Raw genomic sequence first — 25,485 nt, 5'->3', positions numbered from 1 at the left:
CTCCGACAATTTAGAATATTGCGCCAATGCTTCACCTGTGGCCATCCTTCTTCAGAGGTGAAAGAGAGAAAAGGAGAGAGAAAGACTTTATTACCGGTCAAAATATATATCATTGAATATCACAGAGTGTTGTCGAGAATTTCCGCACTAGCAATTTCTTTAAATATGCAGCCACACCTAAATGTCGGTAGAAAAAGCCTCTCCACAATCGTTAACAGTAAGAAAAAAGAAAAAAAAGTGTAATATCTTTATTGGATGTTTTTTCCTGTGAGATACCAATTTGAGACCACAGTAAAACTACCTGGTTAATGCAAATCTTATTCATGTACCTATACTATTGGGTGGCCATTTTCTCTGGCCGAGCACGAATTTGTGAGCTTCGGTGGTACAAACGTAACAATAAAATTAGTTTTTAACTTGTTCTCCCGTTAATTGCAATTTGGGAGTTTCTCCGATGTTAGATAAGACCCGAGGTTACCAATGAAATTACGGCGTCTTTCGGACCGATTTCATGCAGTATTGGTACCAATCAAACGAGTCTTCGACACAAAAAAATTAATAATTTACTTACACAAAAGTCCTGTAGAGAAATACAAACACCGCTATTCACCCCATTTAATGCTTCTTCCCACTATGATAAAGCTAATAGGACTACTACACGGACTCAACGATTACTTTACTTATCTAAGCAGAATCAGACTACACAGCCATCCCACTTAATTGCTCGCAAATAGCTGTGACCTATATTGGGTATAACCTTCAGGGGCAAAACTTGTAGCCCCAATAGTATGTTTAAAGAAATCAGTTGCATTAACAATATTATGCACGCTTCTGCTTTTATTCCTGTACAGACTATAAAATCGTCAGTTTAACAGTAAACTGAGAATCTGTGCACAAATAGAACCACTGTATCGGTGAAGAAAACGGGTCTAGTGACGGAGCGTGATTTAGGCAAGCAAGCTGAGCATTCTTTGCGCTCCGAATATATTTATGACACACAGTTTCTGATATCCGGCGAAAGGAGACAGCTGGCAATGAAGACGAACAAAATAATGTTCTCTACAACTACCACATAAACAAATCCGGTTAGCAGTTTGAGTATTATAAATGGGGAGCAGTTCTTAGGCTCGCCTGGTCCTGCGTTGTTGATGGCGGCGCCGTCCACACGCTCACTGCGCATGCGCAACTCTCCTCCTTACACCCACAGCTCCGCGATACAACACTATAAAAAAGAAATGGTTAGCGGCGCCCTGTTTCGATCCCCCGACTCTCTAACCGCAACGGGAGGTACACGGTGCTCTTCCCACTACGCTACAAATCTTTTTTTTTCTTTATTACCGTTTGTCTCAAATGAAAAACTAGGTTACAGTGATTTTATACCTTTCGCCACCTTTGCGATAAATACAAGTTTAAAATCTCTTCAGTTGAACACCGTCATCAAGCATTGGTAACCATTCAGGTGGTTCGCTTAGCGCTTTGTATACTTCACGTATGTTGCCCATGCTCTCAATGAAATACTCTCTGGCGGGCCGCGCATTGGGATCGGCATGCCTGCAGCCATCTTTGTGCACCACAAGCTGTGCATGCTGATCAACATAAACATGTCGAATGGCACGCTCCCTCTATCACACACAGACAAAAAACGGATCCCAAAAGGGGTTTATGGGCAGGTCCTTCTTAACAGTACGCTGTAGGATGTCCCAGTAAAATCTTGCGTCTGAGCATTCTAGAAAAATTTGGTCAGTAGTTTCCGGCTTTAAGCATATACGACAGTTAATGTTCCAATGTGTGTCTAATCCTTTCTTGTGGAGCCATGGCTTTACAGGAAGCGTGCCACTGTGGAGATGAAAAAAGAAACTTTTAACGGAGGCACGCACTGGTATTATCTTTACACTCTCGAGCACATCACCTTCCCTTCCCACTGCATACATAGACCTGTATAGGGGAATGGGTAACATAACATCAATGAGGTCCTTATATAACTTTTTGCGTGGTTCGTTGCTGAAGTACTCAATCGAAAATCTTACTTTCAAGAATTAGAACGCCCATACAACTTCGCGCTCTGTTTAACAGAGGCGTATTTCCAGGCTTCACAGTGCATTGCCCGTGCCGAACGATTGTTTAAAAATTAGTGACAACAGGTGATCTGATGTGCGGCAGATAGATTCTGCACTAATTTCGTCGGTCCACGGTGTAGTCTACAAGAAAGTCGTTAGATATTGTTACCAGGCAGGTGCGAATAAGCTGTCTATTTACAGATAATTACAGCTGAAGGCCCAGAGACCAAAGCCAAGGAATCTAATGCAGCTCGTGCCAGTCCGTTTCTGCTCGATCTCTTCTTCGTCTTTCGGCTTGCTGTACGCGCCCACTGATGAAGCACATACCCATAGGTGAAGTGTACGATGGATTGACCACCTGGTGGTCCAGTCCAATGCTATGTGAAATGTTCCGGGTGTTACGTATCATGACCCCCCCTCCGGCGGGGTAAGCACCGTCTCGGTGCACATTTGAAATTAGGCTCAGGGAGCAGGTGTGGCCGTTGAGAAATAGGGCTTGAGGCGGCCGACGTGGACTAGTTGAGATGCAGGGTCCAGGGACGGTGAGGACGAAGCAACAGGAACGATTTCGTAGGTGACCGGTGTGACCATGCGCTTAATGCGATAGGGGCCTTTGAAGCGAGGCTGCAGTTTTTCGCAAAGTCCAATTCGGCGGCATGGCGTACTGACCAGGACCAAGGAGCCGGGCGTAAAATGGGCGGTGCGATGTTCCTGGTCATAGCGGTGCTTCTGAGCGGACTGGGAAGCCGAGAGCTTGGCACGGGCAACCTGGCGGGCCACATCAGCGTGAGCGACAGCATCACGAGCATATTCTGTAGCTAGAGGTGTCGCATCAGGAAGGAGGGTATCCAATGGAAGAGTGGGTTCGCGGCCGTAGAGAAGAAAGAATGGAGAAAAGACGATAACGTCGTCCAGATAGCATAGGCATGTCATCCATTTAAATCCATGAAGAAGCGAGTCCATTATTCTTTCAAATGTGGCTGGCGCATTGCACAGACCAAACGGCATGACCTTAAATTGGTACAGTCCGTCTGGTGTGACAAAAGCGGTCTTTTCTCGGTCCATGGGGTCGACTGCAATTTGCCCTGGTTTGAGACAAATGAGCACACATTGACCAGCTGGGACGCGTGCAAAGCGAAGTTGCGCGAAGTATTCGGCCGACCCGTCGAACTCCAGCTCGCCGCAAAGCAACAGCTGGCATCCCGTGCCCAGTCGACAACCGAATCCTACATCACGTACATACAAGATGTTTTGGGTCTCTGTTCAAAGGTAGATTCGCAAATGTCCGAAGCCGATAAGGTGGGTCACGTACTCAAAAGCATTGCTGATGACGCCTTCCATCTGCTGATCTGTAAGGATTGCACTACCGTTGATGCCATCCTTAAGGAATGCCGACGGTTTGAGGAGGCAAAATGTCGTCGCATTGCCTACCAATTTGCTCAACTGCCTCACACGGCGGCAACGTCCTCTTGTCAAGATGTGACGCTGCCACCGCGCACACCACGGCGCCAAACACGGCGGCTCAGACTGAGAGCCTGACCAAAATAGTGCGCCGGGAGATCGAGGCTATGACCCCAGTCGCTGCTTCTCCTTACACGCATGACCGAACCGCCCCCACGATTTCCCTCATTCATGCCGTCGTTAGAGACGAGATCGCCGCCCTGGGCCTTCAATCGGTTTGTGCCTTGGGACGCTACGATCCCTGCGACGGGGTCCGCGCACCCTCTACTCGTAGTGATGTCCCGCCGCGCTACGATGTTCCACCACGGTTCCGACGGCGCAGCCCTGGCGAATGGAGAACAGCCGATGACCGTCCCATTTGTTTCAACTGCCATCGCGTTGGCCATGTCGCCCGTTACTGCCGTAGCAGCTGGTCGTCATCTCCACGTCCACGGTTCTTCGACAACCGATACTCCGACTACCACCCTCGACGATTTCCTCCCGGTCCTCAGCAGCCCTTCGCAGCCGACAACACAAGACGCAACAGCACTAGCCGCTCACCATCACCTTAGCGTCGCCAGTCGCGTTCGCCGCAGCCCCGCCGCCAAACCCCGCCGCCTACTTTCTCGACCTCTATCTCGGAAAACTAGCCAGTGCAGCTCCCGGAGGTGATGCTGCATTAATGACCCGGCCTGAAAATCCTCTGTTGACTACGATTACGAAACCCAATTTGATAGACGTTCACGTTGACGGTGTTCGTGTTAGCGCGCTAGTCGACACAGGCGCCAATATTTCGGTAATGAGTTCGAACCTTCGCCGCACTCTTCGCAAAGTTATGACGCCTGCTGTATGCCGCACCGTACGAGTCGCCGACGGAGGAACGACCACCGTAGCCGGAATGTGCACCGCCCGCGTCGTAATTGCCGGAAAAGACGTCCCTGTCTGATTCACTGTCTTGGACGCATGCCCTTACGACATTATAATCGGACTAGACTTTCTGACTGACCACGCCGCCCTCATTGATTGCGCCGCGGGGGTTTTACGTCTTGAGCTGCCCACCATGCCCCTTGATGAGACCAAGCCTGTTTATCGGCTTTGCTGCACTGAGCTTGCTCGATTAACACCGAACACCATGACCTACGTACCTTTATCGTCGCGCCCGCCAGTCCCAGATGGTGAATACCTCGTCTCTCCCGTCACCGATGTACTCCTGGAACGTAACGTGGCTCTTCCTTACACAGTTGTGACGGTCGAGACGAACCAAATAGGCCTCCCATTTTTGAACTTCGGTTTCTCCACGCAAGTTCTTCCCCGGGGAATGTCGCTGGCTACACTCATCCCCCTGGCTGAATGCGAGCTTTCCGCTGTTACCACTGACGCCTCTGACGGTGAACGGGACGGCCAACGGGACATTTCACCGACTACCAGTGATTTTATGAAGATGATGGCGTCGGACCTTCCACATCCGCAAGCCCATGAGCTCCAATGTCTTTTAGCGTCCTATCGTGACATTTTCGACTTGGACAACCGTCCTTCAGGCCAGACGTCTAGTGTGACACATCGCATTACACTGGTGACGCGACCCCTATTCGCCGCCGTCCATATCGCGTGTCCCACGCCGAACGTACCGTCATTCAGCAGGAAGTAGAGAAGATGTTGAAAAAAGATGTTACGAGGCAGATGCGAATAGGCTGTCTATTTACAGATAATTACAGCTGAAGGCCCAGAGACCAAAGCCAAGGAATCTAATGCAGCTCGTGCCGGTCCGTTTCTGTTCGATCTCTTCTTCGTCTCTCGGCTTGCTGTACGCGCCCACTGATGAGGCACATACCCATAGGTGAAGTGTACGATGGATTGACCACCTGGTGGTCCAGTCCAATGCTATGTGAAATGTTCCGGGTGTTACGTATCAATATTTTTGGCAACTCCTTTTTCAGTCATTCTACAGAAAGAAATATGCTCGTGAATATGAAGTTGTGACAGTGTCGGTGAGTATAGTGGAAGTTCTACCTTGAATGCAGAGGAAAAATGCAAGTTGAAGCAGTGAGGGCTTCTCTCTAGCGAAAAAGCATCGCCTCTGTCACTCAGTGGTGTTTACTGAGTAAGGTCGGCTGTAGGGTCACCACGAGTCATACTTTTTGGTGGTCAGTTTTAAAAAGTTGGGTAAAGTGACGTTAAAATATTATTCCTTGGCCTCTTTAATAGATGAGTGAGCTTGTTTGAAAAAAAAATTATAATTAGGCCAATATTCCGGAGCATAGCCTTCGTAAAATATCGTTTTTTTTTTAATTTAAGAATCTTCTGAAATCGTGTGTGAACCACTGGTCATTTCTTTTGGTGGTAATTGTTGTTTACTGTACGCAGCATCATTCTATTTTTTGCGTGTGTCATGGTATTGAGGACATTATTGTAAGCTAGCATACGGTTCCTCTCGTCGATGTCGGCTCGCGGAGGAGTGGGGCAGCGTGGGTTCTAGGTGATTCATTTTCTACCAAGAGTACCACTTTCTTTTGGACAAATAGTAGATTATCTCAATTTGCTTCGCCAGTTGTTCCCGACACAAGCGACCAATACCTGAGGCGAGAGTGTATTAACGCGAAAAACAGGTGCTTTTTTAACCACGTGGGGATAAGCTGTTTCTGTTTATGGATGACGCCGATAGTGGGGGCACATCGGTTCAGATTCCATTGATATTAGCTGAGCAATTTATATTATTATTAAAGTCACACCAAAAATTTGGGGTGCAGGAATTTGTTAGATGGTCGTATCATGAAATGTGATTAAAATTTGGTGGCTTACTCCCTTATTCTTAAGACAAAAAGCGACAAACTAATGTAATTTGTGTTCAATGAAAGCTTGTTTGCTTCTGCCTACAGCTAATTTTGGATGCCAGAGATTTTGTTAAAATCTGGAGTGGAGCAAGATCACTGCTGGAAAAGAATATAATCGTATCGTCGGCGTATAATTTTAAATCTGCTGTAGAAGAAATATGTCCGATGTCGTTTACGTAGAACAATAACGACAGCGGGCCGCGTATTGTCCTCTGTTAGACTCCGAAATTCAGTTTTTCTTGTTTGGATCTCGCATGCTCGATTTCTGTGTGTTGAACAGGGTTACACAAATAGCTTTGAATATTTTCGATCAAATCGCGGTAATTCCATACCTGCGTAATTTTTGCAGTAAAACGTGGTGCTTTATAGAGCCAAACGCTTTCTTATATTCAATAATGTCACCTATTGTGTATAGTTTCTGTTATCTGCGGTCAATTACTTTATCTTTAATTTTCAAGAGCGCTAACTCAGTACAATTCTTTTGGAAACCGTAGTGTTGCTCTGATATAAAGTTGTTTGGCTTACGAAAATTATATATTCGAATAATATTCAACGGTTTTATAATTTCTGACATTAAAGAAAGAACTGAGATTCATTTTAATTATTCATATGTGAATCTCCTTATTTGAGGATAACGGAAACTTTGCCAATTTTTAGTTTCTCGTGAAGAACACGTGTATTCATGATGAGGCTGCAAAAGTGCGGTAGTGGTTGGCGAAGGAAGTGAGCGGCTGCTTTTAGGCGTCCACTTTCATTTATTCTTTTCCGCAAGCTTCTTTTTTTTTAACTCAATTATGATATTACTGACCTCTGATTCTAAAACGCGAGAAAGGTATATACATACATACATACATACATACATACATACATACATACATACATACATACATACATGCACACATACATACATACATACAATAAAGAATTCTGTATACTCATTTTGATGCATGATTCCGGATCAGCAGCTGCATTGGTCGTGGAAGCTGCGCCTAATACTAAGAAGTGCTCAGTGTAATTATCAGCAATTGCAGTTCCTTTGACTATTTTACCATTCATCTGTAGCTCCGAAACACCCCTTTTTTGGTTTTTCATCGTTAAGCTATTCGGAATAGTCCTGATTTTTTAGGGTAGTTAATTCTGCCAGCAAATATGTTTTGATTGTATATGCAGCGTGCTTTTCAATATTGTAATTTAGCCTATTTCGATTTTTTTTTAATTCTGTAGAATGATAGTTTTTTCTGTTTTCACAAATAACGCAAATCGCTTGTAACCTTCCCTGACCTTTCTCAGAAAGGTGGCGTCAATCCATGGCTTCCTAGTGTTTTTACATTACTTATTAGTACAAGGGGAAATGCCACATTGTTGAACTCTGACACATTACTAATAACAATTTGTAGCAATCCGAGGCTTTCTGTGTACTGAGCATATCAAGCCAATCTACGTTTTCAATTATTCGGTAAAACACAGCGATTTTTTTGGCATTTATTATTGTTCGACAACAGGCGCGGCAGTTGTGTCGTGTATACGTCTTCCATGATGAGTGAAAAATGATAGAAATCGGCAAGTGGTCACTTAAGCAGAAATTAAGATACCAGCTTTTAAATTCTTGGTGGGGAAATTCGTGAAGCATGGATTCAATAGGGTCCTAGATGAGGTGATAATGCGTGTTGGGGCGTTAATAACGTTTTCATAGCCACAGGAGAAGAAAATATCCAGCAGTTTTTGCTTGCTAAGTTGTGAGAAAAGTAAGTCTATGTTTAGATAACCCGTAATGACGATTCAATTGTCACCCAGTTGATTGCTATAGGGTTGCATATCTTCAAAAAATTCCAAAAATGTTGCTACAGCACCGTAGGGAGGCCTGTAGATAACTGCGATTATAGGGCTGGCGATAGTTATTAACAGCGACTCGAAGTCGCAGTTTAGTACTGAATATTTTTGAACTGCGAAAAACCTTATATGGTGTCGTACGTATGCTGCCACGCCCATTCCTTTCGTACTGTTTCTGGACAGTGACGCGCACCTGAACCCAGGAAATTGCACGACGTGCGAATCTCTCGCAAACCACGTCTCGGAGAAGACCAGTATATCAAAGTTATGGCGTAACGCATGAAACAACACTTCCACAGAATCTTGTTTGTTGTTGAGGCTCTGCGGATTTAGGTGGAGCAAAGAAGTATGTTTCCTAATACGTGTGGGTTTTAGTGCGTGAAGGAAACGCAGTCGTACTATGTGTCCGGAGTGACGCCCCTTATCACCCCTAAATTGTTTAGCTGGGACGGCATCGAACTGTGCTCGCTTCAAGATATCATTTTATGCGGTCTTAGTGGTTGAATGTGCTTATCCTGATCACCTTGTCACGAGGGCCTCTAAAAATGAACAGTCCTCAATTTCGGTGCAAGTGAACTGATATTCCCTCTTCATTGCTTTAGTCCTCATTTGCCAAAATAAGGCCTTATTCTCGGCTGTTAGTTTATCATTGAAAAATATCTTGCTTTTTGCCTGTTTTAGTTTCTGTTTCTTTTCAAACCAAGTTTATTTTGTTACACGGGAAGGAAAGCGCACAAGGTGTGATCAAGACTTAACTGCTCCGCTTTGCTTTGGTTTAGACGGAAGCCGATGGACGACTACAATGTCCGTTTCGGAAATCTGTGGAAGGATGAGTTCTGTGGCCAATACATTTAGATTGTCCAGCAGGTTTCCGTCAGTGCTCGGGAGCAACACATGCACGTCCACGTTCATCCGTCCGCTATACTCCTCCAAATCATTGACATGTTTCCTTATCCGGCCGACCTAACGTTGTTTAACGTTTTTCTTGTGTCTTTTTACGCGCTTTTGTCAGCAGGATATGTCAGTGTGTTGAAGTTTCATCCGAGCAACAACTTCGTCATACTTTTTTTTCATTTTCTTAATTGAACTCTCTATGACATGAACGGTCTACTCAATATTTTCAAAGAATCAACCTTCGATTTCATTTCCAGGAGTGTCGAAAGTTTGTAATAAATTTCAGAAAAATGATTCGTGATGCCTATTTTCGTTTCATCGCCTGATCCAATACCCACCGCCGTCCGTGCAGTTTGTTTACAGGCTTCGCATTTTTATGATTACTTAGCAACATCAGTTTTCTTTTTCTATGCCTTTTACTATTCCCCTGTGCATGTTCCAACGAGATAGATTGACAGTCACTACTTTTTCAGTATGCTGCACTACTTGCGAGGAGTTGCTCGCAAGTACGACAATTATCTGACATACAATTCCCCCCCCCCCCGGGGGGGGAATTATCGGCGTCCGACCACGCGCTGGCATCAGCGCGAATCGCCATGGTTGTGCGCCGCAGTCGGAACGGTTAGCTTTCGGCAGCCGCCGCCTTTCGCCCCCTCCTCCAACCCATGCCGCCGCGTGATTTCTCGAACGCATGCCCGGCTGTGGATGCGAATGTGGTGGCGACCTACCTAATATTTCGTAGTGCGCTCAGTGACAGCTGTCGACGTAAATTTGAGCCCTTCTTCACGTGTGTGCGGAAGATAGAGAGGCGTTGCAGGGGGAGAGAAATACCGAAGTGTAAAAAGGTTGAACTTGGCCGAAAAACACCGTTCTTGTGGAGCTCTCAGCTAGGCTGGTTTCCGGCGAGACAAGGACTCTCGACCGCTAACGCTAGGTTGGGATTTTTGAGCCCTCTGAGCAAAAGGTAGACCTTGGGATTGCGTTAGATGTTTAGGGTACAGCTGTGTACCGGGCAACTAGACGGATCCAGCGGCGGGAACAGAGCTCCGGCCGTAGGTACTCGAGTGGTTTGTGTACGCTCCCAGGATAGGAGAGTTGTAGGAAGTTAAAAAGCTTGAGTGACTTGTTGGCACTTTGAGCTAGCGTATAACTTAGGTTGGTTTTTTTTTTCTGGTAATACTCTTGTACCCAGTTATCGTACTGTAAATAGCTGTATAAAAAACTGTTCGTTTCACTTCATCAACTACATCGCGACGAGTTCGACCATTCGACTGCCATCTCCAAGATCTTCAACACCATCGCCCTGCCAGCCTCTTGCCAAATCACCCGAAGCCCAGGCGATTGAGTTCCTGATCGACCCCGGACTGCGGGGAAACAAACATCTATTTTTACTTCCTCAGTCGACAGGATTTGGCAGAATAAAACACCAGGACACAGCCAAGAGCAGCCAGTGGAGGCAAGCCCGCCTACATCGGAACCATCCAAACTTCACGCGGAGCGATTCGGTTGAGCCAGGCCAGCGCGCGGGAATCGGCTGCACGGGATCAGTGAAGCGGCAGCCAATAACAGAATGTTCGGGTAGGTGGGATTTCTTGCACTTCGTTGGGGCGGTGTAGGCTGAGTATCAGATAACATGGCGGAAGGAGACGGAAATGGTCAGACACGCGAGGAGCCACCTCGAGCAGGTACGACGGAAGAAGGGCTTGCCCAAGCGAAATCCGAGGCGATCATTCTTAGAATAAGGGGACTAGAATTTCAAATACGCTACAAGCGAAGAAACGGGACAGAACCGAAGCGCGCGAAGCGGCGGAACCAGAGAGACGAGGAGTGCTGGAATGGAAGGAATGTGTACACAGACTGAAGCTCGAATGTCAAGAGCGGTTGCGAAGGCATGAGTTTTAGCTAGAGCGGAGAAGGCAAACGCCCTTACTCTCGGATACGCGCATTCAGAAACAATGGGGCACATACCCAGCAAGTTGTGTAGCGACAGCGAAGTTGAATGGTTGGAGCCAGTGTTTGGAAATTGAACATTGCGGTGACAAACTAAGCAATCGTGACTTCCTACACCAGGCTAGCAATTCTCGTGGTGTCGAACATGTGGAGACGGTCATTGGGATGAGCAGCGATGAGGTAAGCGCGTCCGGTGATACTGTAAGGCGGTATATTAAAGCGATGCTCGAACATTACGACCAGCCTGGCGGGCGAAATTTTGGAATGTAGCTTCAGGGCATCAAACAGAACCCTTCGAACGGGCCCAGTTATGCAATGACAGCAAAATTGAATGGGGACAGCCCGTTTTTTTTAATTTCAAGCTGCGGGAGAACGCGATAAGAGGCCGTGGCTCCGTCCAGGAATGAGCGGATCAGCCGGAAACAGCTGCTTGGAAACAGAAGCGATCATCATGAGCGTTCCAGCGATCGCGTTCCGTATAAGAACACAGTCACAGGGTAGCCCTATTGCCTCAGGTGTAGACCCGCAAGATACATGTGCATCTGCGACTGAGCTTATATATACCGAAATTGCTAGCACGGCCAGCACCCTATTTGTAATCGGTGGACCGCAGGAGACTGGCGTCGCGCAGGAAGTTCTTGTGGCCTACTGCGTTCCATATTCCGATCGAAGGTCGAACGAGAAACTGCACTCAGTGTCAGAAAGGAGAGAGACGACGACAAAGCATGTGATGAGACGGGGAGAAGAAGAGACGCAGTTCATGATCAGGCTGAGGAAAACCAAAATTTAAGGGCGGATAAGAGAGCTTAGTAGGTAGACCTGGTTGGACTTGCAGAAAAGGGAGGACAAAGTGAGAGAGAATGCGAGAAGGTGGAGGATAAGGAGCTAAGAACATTTAAAAAGGGTAGGAGCGATACGGAGATGTCATGTTAGTTGGGTAGTTTTGATAGTGAGAGTGTACCCGAGGAGGTTGATGGAGAACCCCAAAACGCATGCGTAAAGATGGCGAAAGAAGAATGAGAGCTCTCGAGGAAGTTAGGAAGGCGAGAGAAATACCATGTGAGAAGGCAGATACCGAGAAGACAGGGGAACGAGACGGAATCAGCGGTCTAACAAAACCGGTGTCTAAGATAGATCTTCGTAGCTTTAGTGTTCGTTGTGGCCATTACGAAAATTTGGTCGGGAGACGTGATTTAGGGTTGACACACTAAGTTCTGCGACCTGGCAATGTATCACAGGCCCGAGTTCTGAGTTGTGCCAGGATAAGTGCGTGCTGGGACAGCAGAAAAACTGGTTTGGTCAGGCCGGTGCTTTTCTCAAGAACAGATGCTTGTGAGGTTGCTGCTGTGGGGTAGTCGGTACGTAAGGGGAACAATGATACCAAGAAGGTCGTTGCGTTCGCGGGGAGCTATTCTGCTCCAACACCAACCCTTCGCTCATGCGGCCAGCACGAAGCAGTGCCTTACGTTTGGGCATTTTAGAGGCATAGTCACTTGACCTATGGGACCGAAATTGAAGCCGCATTTTGCGATACCACTCCGTCTTCCCAGAAACCGCGTTCGTCCCATGCGGCTAAACTCTCATGACTCGCGTTGAAATTGCAAAGCTACACAGTCCTCATCATCAGCAGAGGGAGCTGGAAGTACGCGACTGCACTGCCCTGCCTTCAGAATGTTGCTTGGGGAGACCATTATTAAATTGCCTCACAGCCTTAACACCGCCACGACGGACGTGAACGTTCCCCTTCACCCGTCCTTTTTCTACGGTGGTGTGTGCATGTGTGTGCGGTGTATGTGCGCGACGAGTTGTCTTGGTTGATCGATCCGAGCACCGAACTGAATTTTCTGTGCACCGTGCGTCAGCTGAAGCACAGCTGAACATTTTTAAAGGAACGTTTTCATGCTACGCAATGAAGTAGAACATTTGCGAGCTTGAGCCTAGGGACAATGCAAACTTTCGCAACGTTTTTTTGTTGGCGGCAAAATTGTCCGTGTTCTTAGCCAATCCTTCTTTTTCCGTTCCTGTTGTTGAGGGCTGGAATGATTGTGTGTGTTAACCTATATTGCGAGCTTCACTGTTATAGGTTGACGTGTCTTGTTCGCCGCGTTTATTCGCCCCGGAGACACGGACCCAATTTTTTTCTCACTCCAAACTAGTAGATTTAGAATTTCTGTATTTTTGGTTTGCTAGATTGTTCCTTCATTTTTGAAATGTTAGTGAATAAGTTGTGTTTGAAGTTGAGGTGAGACGGAGTTCGGGTTAACTGCACTGCAGAAATGGCATGGGGCTCATTTGTGGTAATACCGAGCTCCTTCCAGGTGTTTTTTTTTTTGCTGTTACTCAAGAAGGGCAGATGAACGGAGTGGCCATTTTAATTTATTTTCGGATTGACTGAACCAGCAGGTCTAGAAACCTTCCTAAAAGTGGAAGTTGTAAGGTCCACTAATGGGATCAGTGGCCACACGACCGGGCCACGCGGGGAAGGGAAAGGTCCCCGCTGCTTCGTAGAGGCATTGCACAACCGACACCACGCAGCGGTAAATGCCAATTTGAGAAGACACGTACACGGAGCGAGCTTGTCTGGCAGAAGGAACGCCGCCAGTATAGTCCCCCCCTGGGAACGCTGATGGCCCCGCCAGGTTCCGAGAATTGATGACAAAGCAGACAACCGAGCGCGGTATCATCGTCACCTGACCGCGCGGTGGCTTCAGAATGAGTCATCAATGTTGTGCGCCGCGTTCGGAAAGGCTAGCTTTCGGCAGCCGCCGCCTTTCGCCCCCCCCTCCCTCCCCCTCCAACCCTCGTTGCTGCGTGCTTTCTCGGCCGCGTGCCCGTCTGTGTACCCGAAGGAGCTGCCGCCTCATTGAATATTCCGAAGTGCGCTGAGTGACAGCTGTCTACGTGAATTTGTCCCTCCGAAACATGTGTAAGGAAGATAAAATGGCGTGCCCGGGGGTGAGAAATACCCAAGCGTTATAAGGTTGAACTTGGCCGCAAAACAGCATTAGTATCGGAGCTCTCAGCTAGGCAGGTTCCCGGCAGGACAAGGAGTCTCGACCGCTAACCCTAGGTTGGGATTTGTGAGCCCTCTGAGCGAAAGGTAGACGTTAGGATCGCGTCGGAAATTTAGCGTACAGCTGTGTACAGGGCGGTACCAGAGACTGTTCCAGAGGCAGGAACAGGGTCCCGGCCATAGTTACTGGAGCTGTTTTTGTACGCTCCGAGCATAGTAGAGTTAAACGGATTCGGAAAACTTGAGCGACTCGTTCGCACTTAAAGCTAGTGTCTAACTTAAATTTGAAGTTTTTTCTTTTATGACTCACCTACCCAGTTACCCTAGTGTAAATAGCTTTTTATAACATCTTCGTTTCCCTTCATCAACTACAAACGCCACGAGTTCGACAATTCGACCGCCATCTCAAAGAACGTAAACAACATTGCCCCGACATCCTCCTTCCAAATCCACCAGAGCCCGGGCGATTGAATTTCTGATCGACACCGGACTTTGGGGAAACGAACAACAATCTTAACTATTTTTATGACAGACGTAGGAGCTGAATATTAGTTGATGCGTAGATAACTCGCCTCGAAGCTAAAAAGTTGTGACCTGTAGGTAAGGTCCGCTCATCCCCATAACAGGAGATTATCTTTTCCGGCCGTGTGAACGCTTAAGTTGCACATTACTACGGAAGGCACAATGTACCCTTCTGCTTTCATAATACTTCTGAACGTCTCCCGTAATGTATTGCTCGGGATAGAATTTCTCTTATACAACGGGGATAATTGTGATCTGCAGGACAAGTCAGTAAGGTCCTCTGCCGATCAGGCCAGTGTGCCGAAGCCACGCCCTCAACACCGTGTTGTTTTAGAGCGCCAATAAACACGTCACCCTGCCTCCTCGTGCAAGCGTGATGGTCACCATCTCTTGCTAAGATCATTGTCATGAGACGAATACAGTTCTGGAAAGCGACCAGATCTTGCTACTTGCCATCATCGAGACGAAGCTCCTTAGCATAATCAATTTGTCCTAGAAATCAACACGTAATAGGTCGAAATGAAAACCGACAACACTGTGGCGGAGCGCAGTGTCTTTGAGCAGCTCAAACTACTCATCGTTCACAGAGACGTGCAAAGAGCCATATGAGTCTTGTGTCGTATTTAGCCTTTTGCAAATAATAGGGTCGTCCCCCACAACGAGCAGGTCATCGAAAACGTGCGAAGAGTTGTACAGGCCAACACTTTTTTCGTGAGATTTCCACAGTTGGAATCCAGCAGTTTCGGTTCTTTCGAGACACCAATAGCCAGGAGACGGAGTACTCAGCACTTCGGGGTATGCCGGTGAGTTGGCACGGCAGGTCGTAGAAATGGTTCTTGAGGCGCCAGCTTGGTGTTGGAGGAGGCAAAAAGGCCTGTTGAAAAAAGCGAATGCTTCGGGGTCAGCGAGGTGAAAAGTTTGTATCTGGGGTCCGAACGTTTGGAGGTTCAGGAACGTCACCAGTTGAAGCGCCCACGAATCCGACCCAAGTCAATGAGCAGTAAACACCCCTCTTTGTGCCGTGTCTTTACGTCAACCACATAAGCATCTGTCTTTGTCGCGTTTTCCTAGCTCAGCTGCTGCTCATTGTCATCCCCCCATATGGCGACCTTGTCAGACACGAGTAAAAATCGCCCTATTACGTCCATATGGAGGACACGCCGGCGGAACAACTTGGCGGCGGAGGCAATGAGTACGATGGCGGTGACAGTCGGAAAAGGCCGACTGAAAAGATCTTGAAGCTGACATCATTGGAGGAGGGGTGTGTTCGTTGTTCGAACGCGACGGCACAGAGAGTGGCATTGTAATTTTGCAACAATAACACATGACGCAATGTCGCGTGCGGACGACGCACGGCCTCCACACTCAATTTACTGTAATTTATCGTCATACAATCGTATGCATTATGCGGAAGCATGCGTGTTGCACTCACTGCAAAAAATAAATGTGAATAATTGTTGCGTATGATATTCTTGCATGTACGCTGTTTCTAATTCCAACCGTATGATCCCGGGGATATTAGGATTTTTTAGTCTGGTGACCCCCCAGGAAAAATCTTGCGGATTCATGTCACATATAAGAATTTAGTGTTCGGGAATCTGAACTACGAGCGACTCGAAATCAAACGTGAAGAGTTGAAATTCCGCTGGCATGCCAAGGGAGGATTCTGGTAAGACATATTAACGTATGTTACTAACTTTGAACCACTCTTTTAAATAGCACGCTTTTTGTTACAGGTTACCCATTCTAAAAAGTTCTGCCGAAAAACGACGTGCTCATCTTTGTTCAGTTCAGTAAGAGAATATCACAGCGAACACAACACCGCATCTCAACAGGCTTTGGTTATCTTTTCGTGTGATAGGTCAAATATTTCTCAAAAAACTTTGAATACATCTTTTTTTAAATATTTACCCTAATTTTCTCAAGTGAATTTGTAACCTTACAAGCATCTGTGTTGCATGTTTTGAGCCTGCTTTATGCTCCTGCTGTGAATGCTACCGGCGTTTCTCTTTTCACATGTGTTATTGTTTGTAGATACAGTAAAACCAGAGGCTATACCTGGAAGTTTTATTAAAAGGCGTAGTCAAGACCGCTCCAAAAAGGCTACACAAGAAACGTTTTATAGCAAACGAGACACAGTGAATGCTCCAACCGAAAAAAATGTGGACGTGATACATCGTTCACTGCGGGTAAGCATGGGAACTTGGAGAACAATTGTGGGCGGCCACTCTGAGTTCATTTACTGCGAAGAGGAATATAGCTATTTGGATACATTCCACGGTTTCTCCACAACTGGACTTTGTTGCCCAGGACGCCCGCAAAAAACTCCCGATCTCACTTTTCGGTATACATTATGGATGTGTGGTACTTCAGTGATACCAGCAGAAGTGAAGCAGTTATTGTAAGGGAAGTGTGCATCTAACGTGCTAACCACACTCCCGCAGCATGTTGTACCAGTCGCCAGTACCGCGTGAACAAGGGTAAGCGCCAATCGATGGGTAAGGCAAAACATCTCCGCTAGAAAACAACGGCATCAGCACAAGGCAAAAAAGCTACCGGGGCAGCTAATGAGGCATGGAGATAAGAACGTGGTAAATTCTCACGTTCCACAGCAAGTTTTTTGGTTTATACACTGTTCGGAACACTTAATTTTTGTTTTCTTAAAACCTGATTTTTAACTTTCTTGCGCGAACTGCTGTAACTTCTTAATAATTTTTTTATTGGTAAAGAAACCTCCAACGATGTTTTTTTTTCTGCACTGTTCAAATAACGAGGATTTGTGAATAGGGACTGTTTTTTCAACGTTATCATGATTTATTTTATAAAGGGATAGACTAAACGGACAAACTTTTTGTGCCTTTTATATTTCCAGAATAACTCCATTCGGGATTATCGGATGGCGGAGATCCTCATTATATGAACAGTACCGTTACCTTGCTACGCCTGTATTAAAAAGTTTGGAATTCCTCCTATTCATTCAATAGTTAAGGATGTTCCCGTAACTGCAATTTCAGAGATATTTTTAGGAACCACAAGGACAAAAACACTTATTTTATATTTTCTTGTTTTTATATATGATCCAAAAGGGTTATTTGTAAGGTTCGTAGGAAATAAACACTTACCGGTTGAAACTTAAAAATGTTTTGAAAAGGTGGTTACACCTTATAATTGCAGCGAAGAGAAAACTGAAATGTTGTCCCTGTGTAGATCTGCATCCACAGGAAACAAAAGTAGTGGTGTTTTAGGTAGTAAGTTCTGTATGTACACACAACTTAAAAAAACCAAAACTCTTAGTCGGTCTACATACCTACTAGCAACCTTATAGGTATAACCCATCAAGGTTGTTTATGCTATCAAAATTTGAGAGAAAAGGTAGGTTAGAGGTGTCGGCTAGAAACCCGGCTTTTCAAGCTTGGCATGCTGTTGCCTTCACCGGAGAGCTCACATTGTGTGAGTGCGACAGATTTCTTCAACTAGGTAAGGTAATTAACATATACGTGACCGGACAGAAATTCTTTGTGTGGTGTGACATTATTTTCGATGGGCTCGCATAAACCGTGTTGAGAATATCGAAGCAGGTTGGGTTCAGTGGTTTGATTACTTCATATATGCATCTAATATGCGGTACAATGATCGTGAGAAACGGAATAAACAATACCTGGTCTTGCGCGTGTGCTCATTAGCCATCCCGCTTGTTCTTTATCATTGCAAGTTTACTACGTGTCGGCACTATTGTACACCCACATATTCACCATGTGCTTCTAAAGTACGTTAAAAGCCGTAAGCACCTCTTCCACCCTCTGCATTAAGGAATGGGATTGTATAGTTTACAGCTGGCGCCACAAATTTGTGCTACCTGAGGATCTTTTACAGGATGGATTCTTGGAAGGATTGCGTTTGGCTTGTACTTGTTTCTTATCCTGAAACAACTGAAGCTCCACCTTTATTCCACCCACCAAAAAAATATTTGTCCTGACAAAGCCAGTCGTTCAAGTTTTTGTGACATTACATAAATATTGCTTATTTACAGCTTAAACTTCTATTTTTTAAGGACCTGGGTTGTAGCTTTACATAGTGAATGTATGGCGTTAGCCACCGACATAATGGAGGCATCCTGTTTTCTGCTATCACGCAGAGTCTGCAAGATAACATAAAGTTCAATATGAATATGAAATGCGTATAATCTTCTTTTGTAAAGGCCCAGAGCACATTAAAACGTATTGAAAATGACTACGACATGCGTGTGGTGCCTTCACAGGAATAATAGGTGAGAAGAGCCACCCAGCGGTTGGGACAAAAAATAAGTAACACAAGAGCGTGATAAATACTCCCGTGTTTTTGTTACTCATTTGTGCATCAGGGCGATGTTCATACGTTAATAAAATCAGACGATAGGGTTTGTCCAGTTTCTTAGACTATTTATTACCCAACAGTTCCGGAAGTGGAACTTTCTTTACCACGGGTTCTGTTAGAATGACACACAAAACTTCTGTGCACACGTTACATACGCGGGACTCCTTTTCTTTGCTCCCTCGTAAAGAAAGGAGGATTCTTGGGGAAAGTTAAGCAGAGAGAAAAGGCAACAACAATTCGCCAATATACAGCAGTGGTAACGCAGAGTGTAGAGAGAAAGGGAATGAAAAAGAAAACAAACCGTAGCCAGTGGGAAGCAGCCCTATTCGCCACGTTGAATGAAAGGAACCAGACTCACAAAGTACAACCGATGCATGTGCACACAAACGACATCGCGTAGATTTGGGAAAGGAATAGTCTAAACTTGCAAGCCCGACCAGAAAAGCTATAGAAGTCTATGGTAAAAACAACGAAAAGTGTAACGAAAAGAGACTTGCTGAGCTACGCTTTCAGAAAGTAGTACGACATGAAGACAAATGCCACATTGAGCACAGTGGACCTCGGAAATCTCTAGAGAAAGCAGCGAACATTGAAAACAAATGGGGAAGCACTGATTGGGTAATCAGGGGAGCACTGCGGTGGACATTCCATGTGTGAGTGATTGGAAGTTGTAGCTAAAAATGAATCCTTGTTATCCCGATCAAGGTTCTTTCGGTATCCCGATTAAAGCAGCACAACCTTGATGTGTTCGACGCTGTGGCTGGGAAGTCGTAGGTGCTGTGAAAGCGATAGATTTGGTTTCAAAGCCACGTCTGACTTGTGCTTTTTACACCGCATTTGGAATGGTGTTCCCGTTTGACGAAATTAATTCAAGCGGCAGACATCGCACCAAAGGCTGTATACCACGTTGCTCGAGACATAATTTAAGTTTTCCTTAATGTTATAAACAAAGTCGGAACAGCTGGACTTTGCCTTGTTGGTTTCGCAGTGTGAGGACCAACGTCGCAGCTTTGTTTCCCATGGATGGCAACCCAGTGTGTTATCTGGTGGGCCTGTTTTTCCTTCACTACTGTGCCCGAAGTTTTTTTTTCTTGCCGGTACACGACTGTGGGTGGTCTTTCAAAAATTGTGGGCAACTGATTGCTCTGTTTTATTATGTAGAAATGTTTGCTCAATATGTTGTTAACTCGTGGAGCCATTGCTTAGTAGGACAGTACAAGGTTTGTCTGAGATGCGCTGTGAGTTCGTTCTAGGCTCGGCCGTGATGAAGCTGCAGTGCGATCGCGGCTTCGGGCTCTCTCTGTTGCATCCACAAGTACATTTGCAGGATAGTTCTGTTCCAGAAGGGTGGTTTTCAGTTTTTGCATATGCCTGTCAAACTCAGAGCCGTTGGAGTAAATATTGCGGTACCTGTTGGACTGAGGATGTCTAATGATGTTCTTACAGTGCAGGGGATTGCTGCTATAAAAATCGGGATATCTCTGCCGGTCCGTTGGCTTCAAGTATAGTGTTGGGGAAAGGCGGTTGTTCTCTACAGACACGGTAACATCTAGGAAAATATGGACCTGGTCAGATATCTCATGGGTTAAGCTGATTTAAGGGTGAACTGCAATAAAATTGTCGATAAAACGTACGAGGCTTGTTTTTCCGGAGCTCCACAAACGAAGTATATGGTCTAGAAACCTTCTGCAAAATAGAGAGACAGAGAGAAACAACTTTTTTGGATAGTTTCCTGCAGAGAGAGCAAGGAAGGGCTCTGCGGAGCCAGCCTACTCTCCGACGCGGCCGCTCACGACTTCAAGGGTGTGCCCTGCCGGTGTCCGCCGGTTCGCCGCTCGGCGGGTCTCCGGAGAAGTCCCCTTTGGATCTTCCGCACTCGCCTCTCCACACTTCTGCCTGGCAAGGGCTTCCTGGAGCTGCTGGACGGCTTGTAACTGCACCGCGTAGTCCGGCCATGCAATCACGTTTGCAATATTGTCCGGCAGCCGCTCCTGTGCGGCCGCCTCCACCATATTGCGAGTACCGCCCCACAGAATGTGAGTCAAATTTGTGTTCGTAACTGCGCATACACTGCACAAGGCGCTCTCATAAGCGTCTGGGCACACGTGTCGCGCCAGCGCCGGCGTGATCACCGAGTTGGTCTGGATCTGGCGGTAGAGCACTGACTCCTTTCTTGATAGCTTCGGGTGTGGTGGTGGCCCGGTCCGACGGCATTGCCGGTACCATCTTAGGATCTCGGTGTATTCGACGAGAGGTTCCTGGGGAATGCTGTCTTCGCTCGGTCACCGCCGCTCCGCTGGAGAGACGGGGGAGGTGGGCGGGGCCGCCGCGTGGTTGGTGAGCGCGCGCGCGGCGGCGTACGCCGTCTTGTTTCGGTTGGGGTGACCGCCCTTGTATTTGTCATTGCTTTCCCGTGTGTCCGTGCGCGCCGGGAACCACCGCAAATATGTGGCCGGCACCGATTTGTTCAGTGCACTACACCGCACATTCACAGCACTAGCACCGACGCTATTACGCGTGCAATTTACAATCGCCGAGCGGGAGTCACTCCACACTGTCGTGCATCCGGGGTCCGTGAGGGCCAGGGCAATTGCGGTCTCTTCCGCGTGGCGTGCCGACGGTACGCGCACACTGCAAGCACTGTACACCTCCCCGCTGGTGGCTCGCACCGCCACCGCGACCTAGGCTCCGGGTCTGTCGGGGTACTCCGCTGCGTCCACGAAGAGGGCGTCGTTGTCCCCGCCGCACAACTCCGTGAGGCCCTGGGCCCTAGCAGTTCTCCGGGCTCTGTTGTGCTCCGGGTGCATGTTGCGGGGCACCGGGGTGATCCGGATAATCGTTTGATAGGGCAGTCCTTCAGAAATGGAGGTTCCAACGACGCCATAATTATATGTGCCTAATTTGGGGCCATGTTGGTTCCCATTGCTGTTTCATTGAGTTGAATGTAATGCCTTTTGTGAAATTCGAAATTAGTTTAAATCAATACTCGACCGAGAAGGGCAGAAAGTGTATCCTTATTGATGTATACCCACGGCTCCTTGTTTTCGACTCCTGCAACCGTGGCGGCTATTCCGTCTTGATGTAGGATATTCGTATGGCGTGAGCAAACATCCAGGGTCATGAGAAGGCATCCCGGAGCAATTTCTAGGTTTGAAATTTCGCGCAGAAAGTGACCGGTATCCTTTATGTTGGAAGTAAAGGTTGCTGTAATGTCGCAAATGAGGTAGGTAATGTAGTTAGAAATTTCTTCCGTTGCAGTGCCGTTTCCAGAGACTATGGGGCGCCCAGGTTGGTTTGCCTTGTTTATTTTGTGATAGCAAACAAAAACGCCGGGATATTGTGTATTTCGGTGACATCGCTCTCATCGAAGCAGGACTGATCTTTTTGTCTGTCAACAGTAACGCCAGTGTTTCCTTGATTTCGTTTGAATTTGGGGTGAAGGATCAGTAAGGACTTCTTTGTAAATGTTAGCGTCACTTAGCTGGCGGAACCATTGCTGAATGTAGTCATCTTTGCCCAGTACCACTACTGCGCCGCCTTGTCCGCCGGTTTGATCACGATTTCTCTATGATTTCGCAGCTCCGCGAGGGCTCTTCGCTCCCCTCTACGCAGGTTATCGCGGATGGGCCGGTGTTCAAAATACGCTTTAATTATGGCCTTTTGTACATCGGATATGTCCAGGTTAAAATGTTTATCCCTTTGTTCGTTCGGTTACCAAGATTCGTCCGATCACTTACGCACAGTCCCTCCTCTCCCCCCCCTCCGAATTGTATTCATGAAAGTGCTCCATTGAGCTCAAATTTTCGGAAATCACGTCAAGGGTTATGTACAGTTGAAATTCATCAAATTTACCAGAGGTTGAACAAAACATTAGGCCTTTAGAAAGGAGGGCTTTTTTGAGCTCCGAAAGCATTTTGCACGAGAGAGATACCAGGTTAGTTGGTTGTGTTCTGAACTTTTCATCCATGGGTCTGAGATTGACCTCGTTAGTTGGTTTTGTTTTTACCTTTACAGCGATGGGTGAGAGATTAGCCATGTTAGTTGGTGGTGTTTTTACCTTTTCTTAAAGCATTTTGCACGAGAGGTTAACCAAGTTAGTTGATTGTGTTCTGAACTTTTCATCCATGGGTGTGAGATTGACAACGTTAGTTGATTATGTTTTCAACTTTTCAGCGATGGGTGATATATTAGCCATGTTGGTTGGGTTTTTACCTTTTCTGAAAGCGTTTTGCAAAGGAGAATAACAACGTTAGTCGGTTGTGTCCTGAACTTTTCATCCATGCGTGTGGGGTTAACCACGTTAGTTGGTTTTGTTTTTGCCTTTTAGGCGAGGGGTGAAACATTACCCTTGTTGGTTGGGTTTTCACCTTTTCAACGACAGGTGCACGCTCAGTGCAAGGAGCTGCCTGTGCGCGGGGGGCCTCTAAGCGACTGAGTTGGGTGAGGTCCACGTTATCCTGTTGTAACCTTTTCTGTTTCCTCTTCAAAATCTCGTTTTTTTTCTTTAGGCCTCTTATGTGTTACATTCATCTGTTTCTGATTGAAGAAGCTCAGACTGATGGCGCTTCACGCGCTCCTCGTCCCTCAACTCGGTAGCCCTACGTGTACTGTGCTCAACCGCTATATTAGTTACTCGGAGAGTGGGGTCAGATACTGTTTCCTACCACATTTTTTTCTCGTGATCGTTAAATGTTGTAATAGAGTTTGTGCACCCCACACTAAGACTCTTTGGGGCTACTTGAGATTAAATACATGCCGACAAATGGGAAGCATGAAGTTCGAAGCGTACCCTCTTATCAATTATTTTCTAATCGAAAGATACTCGAAATTCAGGGGAATATTTCTGTTTGGGGCGGGCCCTACATGTTTCTGCCGGCAGTCACTCGCACACTGGGGGTTTATGGGAGGTCGGTGTGACATCCAGTGTTCAAGTATAAGTCACCCGTTGCTGAGTATTCTAGATAAAGAAGTGCAACTTCTTAAGGACAGGGGTACAAAATGAGGGAAATTAAAACAAGAGAAGGAAATGGGGTGGTTGTCCTCAGGTTACGCCGTACGCATGTGCGACTGTCACGCGTGCTGGATTGTTAGGGATTGGCGTGGTATAAATGTTTTTTTTTTCACTTTTAATAAATCTTTCAGTTGATAGTACGCGCTGGTGGCGTTTCCCTTTCTCGTCCTTGTGTTTTCTTGGGCTTAAATTTTACTAATGAATGTTCACCAACGAGCTCCTCTCTCAATTATGCTTCAAGTAACGTGGTTATACTTTCCTGTAAAACGTTTCGGAGACCAAAAAAACCCTACTTTATAAAGGCTTAACGTTTTGTCCAACCTCTGGTAAATTTGATGAATTTCTACTGTACAAGAACCTTGATGTGTTTTCTCAAGATATGCGCTCAAGGGAGTACTTTCATGAACACGATACGGGGGTGGGGGTAAAAAAGCGTGCGCAAGTTATCGGACGAATCTTCGACACCGAACAAACAAAGGGATAAACATTTGAACCTTTACATATTTCTGGTACAAAAGGACATAATTAAAGCGTATGTCCAACGTTTAGTCCAACCTCTGGTATATTTGAGGAATTTCTACTGTACAAGAACCTTGATGTGTTTTCCCAATAGGTGCGCTCAAGGGAGTACATTTATGAACACGATACATGGGGGGGGGGGAAGCATGTGCAAGTTATCGAACGAATCTTGGTAACCGAACGAACAAAGGGATAAACATTTGGACCTTTAGGTATCCGTGATACAAAAGGACATATTTAAAGCGTATTCTAAAAACCTTCCCGTCCGCGATAACCTGCGCAGCGAGGAGCGAAGAGCCTTCGAGGGAGCTGCGAAATGATAGAGAAATCGTGATCAAACCAGGGGTCAAGGGCAGCGCAATGTGGTTCTGGACAAAGCTGACTACATTCAGAAGGGGTTCCGCAACCTAAGGTCCGCTACCTTTTACAAAGAAGTATTTACTGATCCTGCACCCCAAATTCAAAATGAAATCAAGAAAACACTTGCGGTAGTGTTGACAGTCAATGAAATCACTCCTGCTATGATGAGAGCCATGTCGCCGAAATACGCAGTAGGCGGACGTTTCTATCTGCTCCCCAAAACGCACAAGGCAAACCATCCTGCCGCATCATAGCCTCAGGCAAAGGCACTGCAACGGAAGAAATTTCTAACTTCATTACTTACCTTATTTGCAGTATTGCAGAAACATTTCCTTCCTACATTAAAGATACCGATGTCCTTCTCCGCGAAGTTTTAAACCTAAAAATTGCCCGCGAAGTCTTCTCAGAACCATGGATCTTTGATCACTCTATACGAATATACCACATCAAGACGGCATAGCGGCCGCTATTGCAGCATTCGAAAACAAGGAGCCCTCGGTAGACAACAATAAATATCCACTTTGTGATCTTGTAGGCCTAGTATTGAATCCCAATAACTTCGAATTTCACTAGAGGAATTATATTCAACTCAATCGAACAGCAATAGGAACCGAAATGGCCCAAAATTATGAAAATATTTTCATGGCGCCGTTGGAAATTCCCTTTGTGAGAGACTTCCCTACCAAACCAATATTTTGCAGAAGG

The 25,485-nt window shown here is 46.3% G+C and overlaps 1 protein-coding gene across 1 annotated transcript in view; it reads right to left on the bottom strand.

Annotated features, from left to right (window-relative positions):
- Positions 1-20,902, bottom strand: part of LOC144160972 (uncharacterized) — a 54,656-nt gene extending 33,754 nt beyond the window's left edge. The window contains 1 exon segment of the mRNA XM_077692041.1: positions 20,684-20,902. Within this exon segment, the coding sequence (XP_077548167.1) occupies positions 20,684-20,902 (219 nt within the window).
- Positions 20,903-25,485: the final 4,583 nt, after the last annotated feature.

Source organism: Haemaphysalis longicornis, unplaced genomic scaffold (genome assembly GCF_048455015.1).
Source record: "Haemaphysalis longicornis isolate Haplotype H1 unplaced genomic scaffold, Haemaphysalis longicornis Haplotype H1 scaffold_11, whole genome shotgun sequence".
NCBI lineage: Eukaryota > Metazoa > Arthropoda > Arachnida > Ixodida > Ixodidae > Haemaphysalis > Haemaphysalis longicornis.
Note: the sequence above shows the minus strand (reverse complement) of the source record. Positions and strands in the feature narration are given on the sequence as shown.